This window comes from Carassius auratus, unplaced genomic scaffold (assembly GCF_003368295.1).
Source record: "Carassius auratus strain Wakin unplaced genomic scaffold, ASM336829v1 scaf_tig00005214, whole genome shotgun sequence".
Lineage (NCBI taxonomy): Eukaryota > Metazoa > Chordata > Actinopteri > Cypriniformes > Cyprinidae > Carassius > Carassius auratus.
The window spans coordinates 392616-407051 of record NW_020523638.1 but is presented as its reverse complement, the minus strand read 5'-3'; the positions used below and the strand labels follow the sequence as shown (position 1 = coordinate 407051).

The 14436-nt window shown below is 37.4% G+C and overlaps 2 protein-coding genes across 2 annotated transcripts; both read left to right on the top strand.

Annotated features, from left to right (window-relative positions):
• Positions 1 to 306: 306 nt before the first annotated feature.
• On the top strand, positions 307 to 8720 carry LOC113070655 (chromaffin granule amine transporter-like). Its single transcript, XM_026244048.1, has 16 exons — positions 307 to 436; positions 2621 to 2750; positions 3725 to 4049; positions 4169 to 4227; positions 5204 to 5287; positions 5775 to 5867; positions 6018 to 6107; positions 6196 to 6239; positions 6355 to 6415; positions 6652 to 6747; positions 7101 to 7179; positions 7292 to 7343; positions 7587 to 7650; positions 7882 to 8001; positions 8154 to 8287; positions 8373 to 8720. Exons 2-16 carry the CDS (start codon positions 2636 to 2638, stop codon positions 8478 to 8480), a joined length of 1524 nt encoding a protein of 507 aa, XP_026099833.1. The 5' UTR covers positions 307 to 436; positions 2621 to 2635; the 3' UTR covers positions 8481 to 8720.
• Positions 8721 to 10123: 1403 nt separating this feature from the next.
• tti2 (TELO2 interacting protein 2) lies at positions 10124 to 13927 on the top strand. Its single transcript, XM_026244078.1, has 7 exons — positions 10124 to 11089; positions 11431 to 11617; positions 12018 to 12110; positions 12203 to 12387; positions 13030 to 13173; positions 13295 to 13451; positions 13706 to 13927. Exons 1-7 carry the CDS (start codon positions 10458 to 10460, stop codon positions 13826 to 13828), a joined length of 1521 nt encoding a protein of 506 aa, XP_026099863.1. The 5' UTR covers positions 10124 to 10457; the 3' UTR covers positions 13829 to 13927.
• Positions 13928 to 14436: the final 509 nt, after the last annotated feature.

Sequence of the window (14436 nt, the reverse complement as noted above, 5' to 3'; positions counted from 1 at the left end):
TATACAGATTTTTGATATTATTGTCAAAACTTTAGTGTAGCACACAATGAACAATCATCATTGGATTCATAGTGCAACGATCAGGATGCTAAATGAGCAGTATACACAAGTGAAAATTAGCAGCGGCTGCTGTTTGTGTGTGTTGAGTCTGGATGAGAGATCACAGATAAAGGCTCATTGTGATGAAAAGAAGCCTGCAGGTCATTCACCTACCCAATAAAGAGCAGCAGATGCACACAATTACTCTCACTATGATGCTGTACGTGTGCATGTCTGTATATTTCTAAAGACCCCTCAACAAATCACATACAGGCAGCGGTGCACAAAGACACCTCCCTCCTTCCAGCAACACTCACAATCAAACAAGTGACCCCTGCATCACGCACACCTGCACTGGACATACACTCGTGCACTGAAGAAGAGAATGCATCCTAAGGTAAGACGGACTTTTAAAGTAATGTGTATATATTGAATATATACTTTGTACAGCAATAATTGTATTCATTTACCACTTTTATCCAATGCCATGACGGAGAGCCTGATTAAGGACTACATATTGTTTTATGATGGCAGACAAATGTGTTTTATGATGAATTTTCTCATCTTGTTATTTAATATTACAGAGCCTTGTTTCAAAAACATGATTGGTAACTTCCAAAATATTAATAGTTTAATGGCTAATAGTTAAAACCACACAGAAAACCCTGTCTTTAAGAAGTGTTTGAATTTTGGGAACACAACAATGGCGATGTGGGCAGGTTAAGTGATAGCTGGAAAAGAGAATAGGGAGATAACTAACGTTGCCAGCATGTCGCACACATGCAATATTGACACAGGTGTTGAATCGTGGATCAGCTCTTATTGAATGAGAGTGGAAATACTAACAATTCACATCAGATTGTTCAGGAACTGAAGAGAAAAACACGATTCAACAACCTGAATTCACTCGGTCAACAAAAGGTTTTTTTCTGAGTCATGTGTTTCCAAGTGCTAAATTTACTTGATCAAAAATGCAGTAAAAACTGTAATATTGTGAAATATGATTACAGTTTTAAACAAATGTTTTCTATTTTAATTAAAATAAAAATTTATTCCTGTGATCAAAACTGAATTTTCAGCATTATTACTCAGTCTTCAGTATCACATGATCCTTCAGAAATCAATTGCATTTGGTAAATTTGCTGCTCAAGAAACATTTCTTATTATTTGTCTTGATGCTTAATTTGATGAATAAAAAGTTAATCAAATTAATAGAATAGAAAGAACAGCATGTGTTGGAAATGGAAATGTTTTGTAACAATGTAAAAGTCTTTACTGTCACTTTTTGATCAATTGAATGCATCTTTGCTGAAAATATTAAATGTCTTAAAATAACATAAAATTTACACATTTCTAAAATAAAATAAAAAATCAGAATGAGTTCAAACGTTTGAACAATAGTGTAAATGGATACAATATTTGCATCAGCATTCATTGCAACATGACATACAATAGAGTTATGTACACAAGACAGAAATTCGTGACCATTCAAAAACACAAAATACTGCCCATTTTCACAAACTAAATTGATAAGACGTTGACTGTTAAAGATAAAAGGAGCGTTCTGAAACACTCGAGTGCCCTACAGCAGCTGTAATCCTATTGTTGAAACTCAATCACACAACACGTAATTCCTGCCCTGGAACAAAGAGCTCATCTAGAACAAACCTGTCCTCAAGGCCTTTTACACATCCCAGAAGACTGTAGAGAGACCCGAGCACTGTTACAATGACTACATTTTGGGTCTCTTTGGATAATTTTTGGCTGTCAATTAAATCAGTAAATTCTCTTTTTAGGCCACGTCTGATCGAATATGAACATCCAAGTAATTTTTTTTTTTTAAGTATAATGTCACCACAATGTATTTTTTTATTCATATAACATATTTTTGGGTTCAGATAAATCATAGTGCTGCAAGATGCTTATCGTCCCTTGACCTGCCCTTTTCAAATGTGTAGATGGTTGATTTTGGTGGTTGAGTGATATAAATATAATTTTGTTTCGTACTTTTTGTAGTTTTGATTTACTTCCAGAAGTTAATGCACATTTTTCAGTCCAGTTCAAACATGTTTCAAAACAAAGGGTTAATTTAACCTTGTAATGCGTGTTTGTTTAGAATAGACTTCCATATTCTTTGGGAATTTTTTGACCAAAGATAAGTACTGTTAATACTCTTAGTACCAGGCTTGTGTAGATTAACAACTATACCCCAAACTAACATCTAACCATGTAACATAAACAATAAATGCAGTCTAGTAACTGCTCCGTGTAAGAAAAAAAAAAATCAATTTCTGTGGCAAATTTGAATTAAAATTCAATGGTTTTCCCAAAACACATTAGGCAGCCCAACTGTTTTCAATGTTGATAATAATAATAATAATAAAAAAAGTTTCTTAAGCAGAGAATTAGCATAGTAAAATGATTTCTAAAGGTGACACTGGGTTCTTTGTTGTACCTGTTGTAATCTACAAATACTCCATGTAATCTCTCAATTAATATGCAATCATCAAAACCGAGTCTATAAGACTTAACAGATGTGAAATACATACTTTGATAATGTGACCCATGACTGTGTGTCCAGTGACAGAGGTGGATCATGGCTATGCTGAACCCTATGGACTGGATCAGAGAGAGCAGAGGCTCTCCTCGTCTGGTGCTTGTCATTGTGTGTGTGGCCCTGCTGCTGGATAACATGCTGCTAACAGTTGTGGGTAAGTAGACAGCTATGCTAAACAAATGATACATTTGTTCACTAGATGTTGAAACATGGATGCAAGGATTTGCTGCCATTAAGACACAATAAATGTAGCTCACTGGCTACTTTGTTAGGTTCACATTGCTAGTACTTTTGCCTTCAGAACTGCCTTAATTCTTCATGGCATGGATTCAACTGGAACATTGCTCAGCGATTCTGGTCCATATTTACATGATAGCATCACGCAGTTGCAGCAGATTTGTGGGCTGATCATCCAAGATGGGAATCTCCCGTTCCTCCACATCCCAAAGCTGCTCTATTGGATTGAGATCTGGTGACTGTGGAGACCATTTGAGTAAAGTGAACTCATTGTCATGTTCAAGAAACCAGTCGGGGATGATTTGAGCTTTGTGACATGGTGCATTATCCTGCTGAAGTAGACATCAGAAGACTGGTACACTGTGGTCATGAAGTGATGGACATGGCACTAACAACCATGCCACATTTAAAGTCCCTTAAATCACCTTTGTTTTCCCTTCTGATGCTCGTTTGAACGTCATCGGATCATCTTGACCATGTCTACATTGGGTGCATTGGGTTGATTAGCTAATTAGATATTTGCATTAACTAGTTACCTGATAAAATGGCCGGTGAGTGTAAGTACCTGTTTGTGATGAGTGCAGCTTGTTGATTACAGGTATCCACACACTTTTGGCTATGTGCCTCATTGACTTCATTTTAAGTCTATTCTGTATAGGCTAAAACATAATACAGAAATCAAAACCTAGAGGGAAGGTACAGCAGGATGAGTGTATGAAGGACAAGTGACTCTGTTCTCATAGTGCCCATGACATTTACCTGCTTGCATCTGTCCTGACCTCTGTCTCATACAGTCCGCAGCAGGCGGAGGAGAAGGGTTATTTTGCAAACATACACACAGGTACCAGCTCTAACTCTTCCCATCCTTATGTCACCCCTCATCATCCCTAGTTCCCATCATCCCAACCTTCCTGTATGCCACAGAGCACCAGACAGAAGAGCTCCCGTCTGCTGCCCCCTCTGAGGCTCCGCCCACCTACAGCTCCATCTTCTCCCTGTACGACAACAACACCTACACCATCAGCACTGCCAATCTCACCGTCTCCTCCGGCGCTAATGGAAGTTCAGGGCTCAACAGCAGTTCTTCAGAGCCACACGGGTGTAAAGAGGACAGTGAGTTTTTGGAAGAGGAGAATGTGAGGGTAGGCCTGCTGTTTGCCTCCAAAGCACTGGTGCAGCTCATGGTCAACCCGTTTGTGGGCCCGCTGACTAACAGGTGCATACACGCTTTGAGCAGATCATCTAAAACAAAACGCCTATGCTTAAGTCAATACATAATAAAAATAAAGGATTGAATGAATTCATTCAGCTGTCTGATGCATGCCTTTTTTGTAGGATTGGATATCACATACCGATGTTTGCTGGGTTTGTCATCATGTTTATCTCCACAATAAGTAAGTCACATTATAAAGTGTAAATCATAAAAAGTGACTGGTTGTGCAGTTTTTCTCAGGGCCGGGATCATTGCTCAGTTTGCTCATTGAATCCTGCCAAATTTATTCCACTGGCTGAAAAATCGGTAACTCTATTCAATGCATGATTAGAAACCCCGTTATTTTATGATGTGTTTCATCTGAATTATTTTATTATGACTATTAAAGTCCATTTTCTAAGTGCATATTATTGATCTTATAGTGAATAGGGGTTAACAAGTTCGTTCACTCAAAAAAGTGAAAATTCTTTCATTATTTACTCACCCTGTACATTTCATTCTGCTTAACATAAAAGATTTGAAGAATGTAGGTAACCAAACATTTTCTGGACCCCACTGACTTATTATATTTAGTCCATAGTATTTTTAACTATCAAAGTCAATGGGGATCTGTTTTGTTACCAAAATTTTCTTTTGTGTTCAGCAATAGAAAAAAAAAACTTAAACAGGTTTGGAACAACATGAAGGTGAGTTAATGAACAGTATATTTAACTGCATAATGTGCCAACGATAAAAAAATTGTCAAATCGTGTACTCTTCAGTTAGCATGCTTTTGCTAGCTGATTAAAATATGACAATCATGCATATGAATATGCAGTGTTTTTGATGAAGTAACTGAGGACATGATTCAGAATGAGGACAGGATGTTGGTTCTCAGATATTTTTGCTTGAGGACCCAAATTTTTAACTGAAAATTGTTCAGTGTTTATCATGCTAAACATTAACAAAATATAATCAAATGTTGACTTTTGAATATGAACATTATTTTGCAGGATTAAATATGTTGTAACAACAATATGAAAATGATTATTCATAAATTTAATTGAAAACATTACTGTGAGCCACCGAGTTAGATTTTCAATATATTTTTGTTTGTTTTAATCTATTTGGCTAGAAATGAAGTGAGGTAGACCCGACTTTGAATGCTTTCTCTGCAGTGTTTGCCTTCTCCGGGACATACGCGCTGCTGTTTTTCGCACGCTCTTTGCAGGGAATTGGATCATCATTTTCCTCCGTGGCAGGTATAGTGGTATAATTGTGATTTAGCATTCTTGACATAATGAACTGAATATTGGATGTGTAAATTTGAAAAAAATGTGTTTATAATTGGGATCATTATTATTATTTTTTAACAGGAATAGTGAGAACTATTATTACAACTCATTTTAAGCTGTTTTCTATTTTAATATACTTTCAAATGTAATTTATTCATGTGATGTAAAGCTGAATTTTCAGCATCATTACTCCAGTCTTCAGTGTCACTATTATTATCAATGTTGAAAATAGTTTTTGTGCAAATTGCGATATCTTTTTCAGGATTCTTTGACCAATAAAAAATGTAAAAGAACAGCAGTAATTGTAACAGTATGAATGTATTTACCATCTCTTTTGATTAATTAATTGCATCCATGATTAATAAAAGTATTATTTTATCTTGAAAAACCTTACTGACCCCAGACTTTGAAGCTGTAGTGTATATATGATAAAAATGACTGTGTGATTCTGTAGGTCTGGGAATGTTAGCAAGTGTGTACACAGATGACAATGAGAGAGGCATAGCCATGGGAATCGCACTGGGAGGACTTGCCATGGGAGTGCTCAGTAAGTTCATAAAGTACTACATTTGTCCTCTAATATGCTTTACATTACAATATAACATCAACAACAGGAAATCATCAGCAATACCTATGAAATTAACCAAATGTGTGCAACAAATACAATTTGTAACACTGCAAAATGTACTCTCTTCAGTTGGAGCGCCATTCGGCAGTGTCATGTATGAGTTTGTTGGGAAAAGTTCTCCGTTCCTCGTCCTTGCCTTCTTGGCTCTGTTTGATGGCGGTAAGATATTAGTCAAAAATGTAATTAACTGAGACATTTCATTACAATGATTCATCAAACTGTTTTCGACACCCAATCTCAACACCAGCACTCCAGCTCTGCATCCTTCAGCCCTCAAAAATATCTCCAGGGGTGAGTAGTGTTCATTTAACAAAATGTGAGTTCTGAAAGTTAATAAAGGATAAGAAAAGCGTGCGTTAGTGTCACTCTGAGGAGCCCGAGTGATTGTGGTGTGTCTTCTGTTCAGAGCGTGGAGGGCACACCATTACTCACCCTGCTGAAGGATCCCTACATACTCATTAGTGCAGGTGTGTGTGGAAATCAAATACAATCAAATACATCCTCAAATCCTGCCCACAGTTAAACCAGTTCGAAAATTTGTAGTGGAGGTGTAGTAACTATTTCTGTAATTACACAAATGCCTCCATATAATCACGGCCGAATGTTTTGATGTGAACAGCTAAAACGATTTGTAAATGAAACGGGTGAGCAGCTGTGTTGAGTGAATGATGAGGAAGATTATGGTTCCTGTCTATAATTACAGGGTCGTTGTGCTTTGCAAACATGGGGGTGGCTATTTTAGAGCCCACTCTTCCCATCTGGATGATGCAAACCATGTGCTCGCCAAAATGGCAGCTTGGTAAGAGACTAGATTATTCCAAGTCATTAAAATGTGATTGAAACTAATTTGCTTCCTGCTTATTTAAGTAATTTTATCTAATTCCTGTTTGTTTCCTCTGTCACAGAAGTGTAGTGTTAAAGTAGTTCACTTAAAAGTATTCAGAAGCATTTTGTCATTAGATAGATACCTCCTCAGGGAGGCCTAAAACAAGCTTCTTGTATTTTTTGCTCAAATTATATTGAGTCTGAAGAAGCCAGTTAGAGGTTCTTTGATGGTTCTTCTGACCCTCTTAAACAATATGACTGTGTTTTATTTGCTTATCTTTTCTGTGGTTCTGTTGACTGAGCTGATCATGGCCACTGGTATTGCAGGTATGGCTTTCCTACCAGCCAGTGTTTCTTACCTCATTGGGACCAATCTGTTTGGTATACTTGCCAATAAAATGGGAAGGTAATACATTTTCTAGCATGTCCCAAAATAAATGCATTGAAAAGCATATGTACAAAAGCTGTGTCTACAGAGACAAAAGGCTACATGATTTAGAAATGCTTCTCTGATTTAGGTGGTTGTGTTCCATGATTGGCATGCTTATAGTCGGCATCAGTCTGCTCTGTGTGAGTATCACAAACTCTCTTAAAATCATGTTGCATTGCAAATTACAGCTTGGCTTATGCTTGCTTGAACTATGTACAAAACAAATACAATACGGTTCAAAATGTACGTTTTTTTTAGAGAGAAATTAATCTTTTATTTTTTCATGGATGCATTAGATTGATCAAAAGTGACCCAAACTTTAAATCAGTCAAGTATATAGAGAAGGACTGTGGTGATTATAACATTATGTGAATTTGTTGTAGGTTCCCTTTGCCACTGACATCTATGGGCTTATTGGTCCCAATGGAGGACTGGGATTTGCTATTGGTGAATATTATTCAATTATTTATCATGCAATATTAAAAGGACAGATCCCCTCAAAATGTATTCAAAATGTATTCACCCTCATGCTGTTTCCAAACTTGTATGACCTTCTGTTGTGTTCCACAGAAGAGTAAAAAGACAGATTTTTCCTCTTGGAATGGACTTTGTCTTTCGGATGCATAACTCTACACTGTATGATATATGCAACTCTGCTTTAATTGTTTGTGCTTTTAGGAATGGTTGATTCATCTATGATGGCTATAATGGGATACCTAGTGGATATACGGCACATGTCTGTCTATGGAACCGTGTATGCTATTGCTGATGTGGCACTCTGCATTGGATTTGCTGTTGGTAACTGCTCTTACTGCATTTGTATTGGAATACATTTTTACTATTAGACATGTTTTGTACAATTTAGTCTTAAAATGTCACAATTTAAATATATTTTCTGGTCAAAACTTGACAAACGGACTCTTTTTCTTCTTGGTGCGTTCCTGCTGCAGGTCCATCACTTGGAGGGGCCATAGTAAGAGCCATAGGCTTCCCCAATCTGATGGTGATCATCGGCATTATAAACATCCTGTATGCACCCCTTTGCTTCTTCCTCAAAAACCCTGCTGTTCGGGAGGAGAAGATGGTAAGAAACACAAGTGTGACTAAATGGATGTCTTCATCAGTAGTTTGATAAATGCTTTGTAATGGCACGTGACTTGTTTCTCAAGGCTATAATAAATCAGGAGTGTCCAATGCATGTGAAGAGCTACAATACTCAGCGCGAGTACAGAGAATTCCCTCTGAGTGATGAAAGTGAGGAGGACACTGAAGAGTGATGCAAACACACTTATAAAGGAACGTGCCAACGGATCATCGGGACCTACGAGAAGCCTTGATTCAAAAGTTTTAACAAGATGGCTACTTTCCCTATCCTTATGATCACAGTTTTTTCTGTAGAAGTGGTTAGTGTGACGTAATTTTCTTTGTACTTGTATGCTTGTAAAGTGTTGTTTATCCTGTCTCTTATCATGTTAGTGAGTTTGAATGAAATAAACAGGCCTAATTGGTCAACTTGATTTGACTGTTTTCATCGTGATGTGTGAAACGCTGTAAGACTTGTGCATGTGAAGGAAGAACTGTGCATCAGTGTTGAAGAAATAATCCATTGTGAGTGTATGCCCACTTCCTTTGTGCCTCCTGTGACACACCATTAATTTCCTTTTGATATGCATCAAATATTATTCAATATAATGATTTTGATTTCCAGGGCAGAAGATTAGTTTCTACAGACAAAGGGAAAGGCATGTGATGGATGATTTAATTGATATAGCTTCTATTTCAATAACTCGAAACCTAATTTAACTTAATAACCGTTTTTATTGAAACCTGTATGCCATCTGTTTAAGTTTATTTATAATATAATGTCAAATGATACATTACAGTTCAAATAATAACCAAGTACTTTACATGTGCTTCAGTAGGATGGTGAGTACTTTTAAAGCAAGACAAAAGATTATATAAAAAAGTAATTATTTAAAATGTATAAAAAAGTAAAACTTTTAATTTGCAATTATTGTAAAGCACATGTTTGTGTGTTAAGTGTGAGAAAGAGTCATGAAAGTGTATTCTCTATAAGTACACTTATGTGGCTTTTTATTTCATTAATATTATAAAGGTTTTTTTTTACAAATACTTTGGACTTTGTGAACTTTGGAAATGTCCTTTACAATGAATGGGTCAATGACTTTTTCGGATTTTCGGCAGGCCAATTTTAAAATACTATATATATAGATAGATAGATAGATAGATAGATAGATAGATAGATAGATAGATAGATAGCAAGTGTTCAAGCATGATAATATACACATAAATAAAAATAAAAAAATAATACAAAAACATTCACTTAAGCATATCAGTGATTCATATTTCAGCCACATGAGATATTTTATTTTTAATATAATATAGTTATTGCTATTATTGCCACCACATGATGAAAGGTTGCTCCTAATGACACAAATACCTTATGTTGTAAAGATTTCAATAAACAATACATTTAATAAAAAAAATTAAACCATATTTTATTAAACTTTCACAGAATTTTCATAACCTTTTATAAACTTTTTTAAAATATAAAAATTGAATTGCAAACATACAATGCAGCATTTCATTTAACTTGACAATTTTGCTTTAATTTCAATCAGAACCTATAATGATGTAATCATGCCTCATCACAAACAGTTTTATTTAACCTCACATCTGTGGCCTTGTTGTGAAAAGCATCTAATTCTTGACCTGTAAGAGATTCGAAGCACAGAGGCAAACAATGAAGAATAGGGAGATCAGGGCGAAGGAGATCATGTTAAAAGGGTTACTGAGCACAGTAAAGAGGACAAAGAGTAGTATATAGATGACATTTTTAAGAGAAGCAGGAGTTTAAAACAGGATTTGGTGGATAATTAGAGCCTGATGTGTGTGGGTGGTAGCATTGCCTATACAGTATAAAAGTTAGTAGGAAAAAGAGGAAACAGATTAAACTTTATTTCAACCTTTTTATCAACCGGAGCAGAAGGGGGCGGTAGTGCACCTGGATGCAAACCGCCGGCAAACTAAAAAAAGAAGAAGAAGAATTCAGGTTTTTGAAGAAATATTATGGTTTTAGTTCACAAAGTAAAACGGGATAATTTAAATGATTCCTAAAACAGACTAGAGCTGTCAACGCCGTGTTGTAGAGATCAGCGGTCTGACTCTGGAGCCGCTGTTATCACTTCTGTCTCGTGATCTTTATGTGTCTGTGAATGTTTTAAAGCAGCGCGATGGACGTGGCGCACGCTCTTCAGGATTTGAGAATCGGAGATGCTGCTGGTCCTTGCTCCGTGCTCGCTGCTCTCAGACGCGTTCAGCAGCGCTTCGAGGCGGAAGACGCGCCGGAGAGACGCGAGCGCATCCTGGAGGAGACCGCAGATCTGCTCGCAAACGCACCGCTCGACAGCCTCTTTCCCGAACTCAACGCTGACTCACGACAACAGTATTTGGACTTGGTGAACTCATTCATCCGCCACGCTGCCCTGCCACCATGCGACACAGACAGCGGCACTTTATGTGCCAAGAGTTACACGGACATACCGGCCAGAGCTCGGGCTGTTAGTGCCGTGCTACTCGCGTTGTCTGTGAAGATTCAGAAAGCGCAGGAGGGTCAAAACACTTCAGCTGTCAGGTCTCTGGTTCGCACACTTGTCCCCACCTTCTGTGTTTTCTCCTTCACGCACCTGCAGGAGCAGCCGTGGACCAGTGCCGCCTCCAGAAGAAGCGCCCGGGAGCTGCTCTCATCAGCGGTGTCTCTGACAGACTGCAGCTCGGTGCAGGAGCTACTCTCCGGGGGACCTGAGGAGGGGCAGAAGGGACTTCTGGGCCCAGTTCTTGACACGCTGCAGCCAGAATTAACCAAGTAAGTTAACAAAAAGCCATAGCATTGGCTGTTTAGCTTAGCAAAAAATATATATAAATTTTAAAGCAAGTTGGCTCTGCAAAGCTATTTTATAAGTTATCTAAGTCAGCTCCTATTATGGAGTACATTTAAGACATCATATATTGACATAATATCATGTAAGACTATATATATATGAAATAAAATAAAAATGATTCTGTGTAAAAAAAAAAAAAAAAAAAAAAAACTACAGAAATAGAACATTTCTACATAAGTGTTTACACAACTGATTGGTCATAAGCCACTCTTTAAGATGATATTAAATCTGGTATTGAATGCACTGAAGCTTGTCCTTTGTTCAGGGAGAGCTGGAAGCGTAACCAGGCGGTGAAGCATGTCTTCTCCTGGGTGCTGGTGCAGGTTGGGCGACCCTGCTTAACTGAGTATTTGGAGAAGGTGTTTCCTCCATCTCTGCTGATATCTGATGATTATCAAACAGAAAACAAAGTATTGGGAGTGCACTGCCTGCATCACATTGTTCTCAATGTGGTAAGTCATTTTTTCTTATTATTAAGTTGTCCGCCACAGCTGTCTACAAAAGACTTGCTCCTACAACTTCAAAAAATCACAGACTCTAAATCTGCCTACATACCAACATAATGAGACCTCGTAAATGCACTGCTAATATGACTGCAAAGGGCAATCCCAGAATGCATTGAAGTGCAATGAAATGAGTTGATGGCAGTTGATATATATTGTACTTAAATCCTGAACATTGTGTCTTTAACTGTCCATTTTCCCTCAAAGATCAGTGTGTCTCTGAATTCAGTGTCTCTGAGTCACTTTTATTGTGCTCCTGACATAAGAAAGACATCAAATCCTGGAGGACGTTATAAGCCCGTGTTTTTTGTATTTGAAGTGTGTGTTCATTTGATCTTCTCTTTCTTAGCCAGCTGCTGATCTGAGGCAGTTCAACCGCGCTCAGGTGCTCTATCATGCTCTCTTCAATCACTTGCACACATCTGAAGCTGCACTCATACAGGTGAGGCTTTCACTCACACAGTCCATGTGTGTACCTAGACGCAGATGTTTAGTGTTCATTATGTATCTCACCTTATTGTCTGTCATTTTCAGGTTGTGCTGCCCTGCCTCCTAGACTTGCTGTCAGTCCTGGAGAAACCTGCAGTCCACTCAGGTTCCCCGCGCAAACCAGCTCGCTTCGACGAAGTGCTGCGGCACATCTTAACTTACATGGAAATGGAGCACAAGCTTGACCTTCGTCGTGTATATGCCAAAAATCTTGTCTTATTTATTGAGAGGTGAGGCGTAAGTAACTTAAGTAGCCTTCTCAGTATTAGTGATTTCATTTCAGTGACTCTAGCTTATATTTGTTATCAGACATACAACTCATGATAGCTTTCATTTTCAGCTGATGGCATACCAGAAATGAAAGATTATAATCTCATGTCGATCCAAACCCATAAATCTTTTGTTCATCTTTCGATACACAGTATTTTTAATATTTCCTCATCATTTTTTGACCATTTGAAAAGTCCACATAAACAATATTGCAGGCTTCAAAATGTTTATAAAGACATTGTAAAAGTAACCCAAGTCTTCTTACCATATTTTCTTTTTTGTTCTTTTTGAGAGGGTGCTGTTTGAGTATTTTTGATTTAAATACTCCTTTAATGTTAATTAATATTCAAACAGCCATTATGTCATTGTATTGGGCTACTCTTATTGGTTAGCAAAGCCTTTCTTAAAACTAATATCTTACCAATAGCCCGGATCTATTTTTAGTGAGTATCAGAAAAAAATAAACATTTACAAATTCTTTTCATGTTAATATATTAATTGCCATGCTGTTCATTTTGAATTGTCTTAACCACCTTGATTAGCATAATTGTTGTAATATTAGCACCTTTGATGTTCCAATTTGTCATGTCGTTCTCTCACAGGATGGGTATAGTAATCGTTCGTCACCTGAAGAGGCTGGAGAGGGTGATTGTGGGATACTTGGAGGTCTCAGATGCTCCAGAGGAGGAAACCAGACGCAGTATCCTGGATGCTCTGCAAAAAACTCTACAGATTGCTTGGCCACGGTGACCATTCATAGCACGAAAATGACTTTTTATATCAGTTTTTACATGCATCCCCTCTCTTGCTTGCTTATATCAGACGTTTTCATGCTAATACTCTGTGTGTTTTCATGAATATTTCTAGCATGGAGAGGAGGATGAGTTCACTAGCTCAGAGTCTTCTGAGGTTTCTGGTTGACGTCTCATCGGAGTCATTAAACACTCAGCTGAAAGAGCAGCTCATGACCCAAGCATCCCACTGTTTACTGCTGCTCGACCACTGCTCACAGGGAAAACTACAGGTGAGCATGAACCGTACTATGGTTATAGAAGAAAGAATTTCAGCCAAAGGGGTAGATACTATTATCTTATACAAATCTTTTATCATTCAGTTGAAAGTTTACAAGTAAAAGTTAAAGTTATAAAAATGGCAGATATATAAGCCTCCTTATGAGTGACTTGATTGGGAATTTCATCATGCTTCCAAAGCTTTTATGAAATGGTAAAAGCATCTCATTACTATTTGTTCCTTTTGTTTCATTTAACTTTTTTCTAGAGTCTTCTGAGAGAGCTTGACAGCAGTTGTGTTTCTGAACCGGTGTTGAAGTGTGTCCAGAAAGTCACTGCAGCACCACTGTCAGAGTATTTATCACTTTCGGAGGTGAAGTTGGCTCAGTGAATCCGATCAGTTCACTGTGAACATTGTACACGGTGTATGTGGGCTATCCAGGCAAACTGACATTTATTTTTACAAAAATAAAAATTATACAACCCCAAAGAGTCTGATTCGAACATGCTGTATAGCTACTTTAAGGAGTTCATTAATGCTTGGATCACGTTAGATGGCTTACAGCATACAAATGTGTTGATGAAGGTTTTCTTTCTTTCTTTTGGTTTCTTCATCTCCAGGTGTGCTCAGAGTTGAACAAAGGTTTCAACATGTTACTCCATCAGAAAATGTCTGCTCACAATTTGATTTCACCACAGTAACACATACCAGTGCTATCAAACATTAGAAAAAAATTGAAATGCTTCTTTAGAAAGTTTTAAGAATATCAGATGATGCTTGTAGCAGAAAATGTTTGGTGACGTGCTAGTGTGCTTTTTACCCACAATAGTTAAGTGATTTATTCACACTGGATATTATTTAGTATTAATTGAGTTAAAAGAACATTTCTGATGTGTATATCTGATATATTTGAGGCATTTGTCACAAAAAAAGTAATATTTGGTTAGGATTTTTCCCATAGATTTTCTTTGGAGTGCTTTGAAAGGATGTATTTGCGT

Coding starts and splice junctions, on each gene's coding strand:
- LOC113070655 (XM_026244048.1), top strand. CDS start 2,636: ATGGCTATGCTGAACCCTATGGACTGGATCAGAGAGAGCAGAGGCTCT. Junction 4,228..5,203: donor CATGTTTATCTCCACAATAA/GTAAGTCACATT, acceptor CTTTCTCTGCAG/TGTTTGCCTTCTCCGGGACA. Junction 8,288..8,372: donor CTGTTCGGGAGGAGAAGATG/GTAAGAAACACA, acceptor TTGTTTCTCAAG/GCTATAATAAATCAGGAGTG.
- tti2 (XM_026244078.1), top strand. CDS start 10,458: ATGGACGTGGCGCACGCTCTTCAGGATTTGAGAATCGGAGATGCTGCT. Junction 11,090..11,430: donor CTGCAGCCAGAATTAACCAA/GTAAGTTAACAA, acceptor TCCTTTGTTCAG/GGAGAGCTGGAAGCGTAACC. Junction 12,111..12,202: donor CTGAAGCTGCACTCATACAG/GTGAGGCTTTCA, acceptor TGTCATTTTCAG/GTTGTGCTGCCCTGCCTCCT.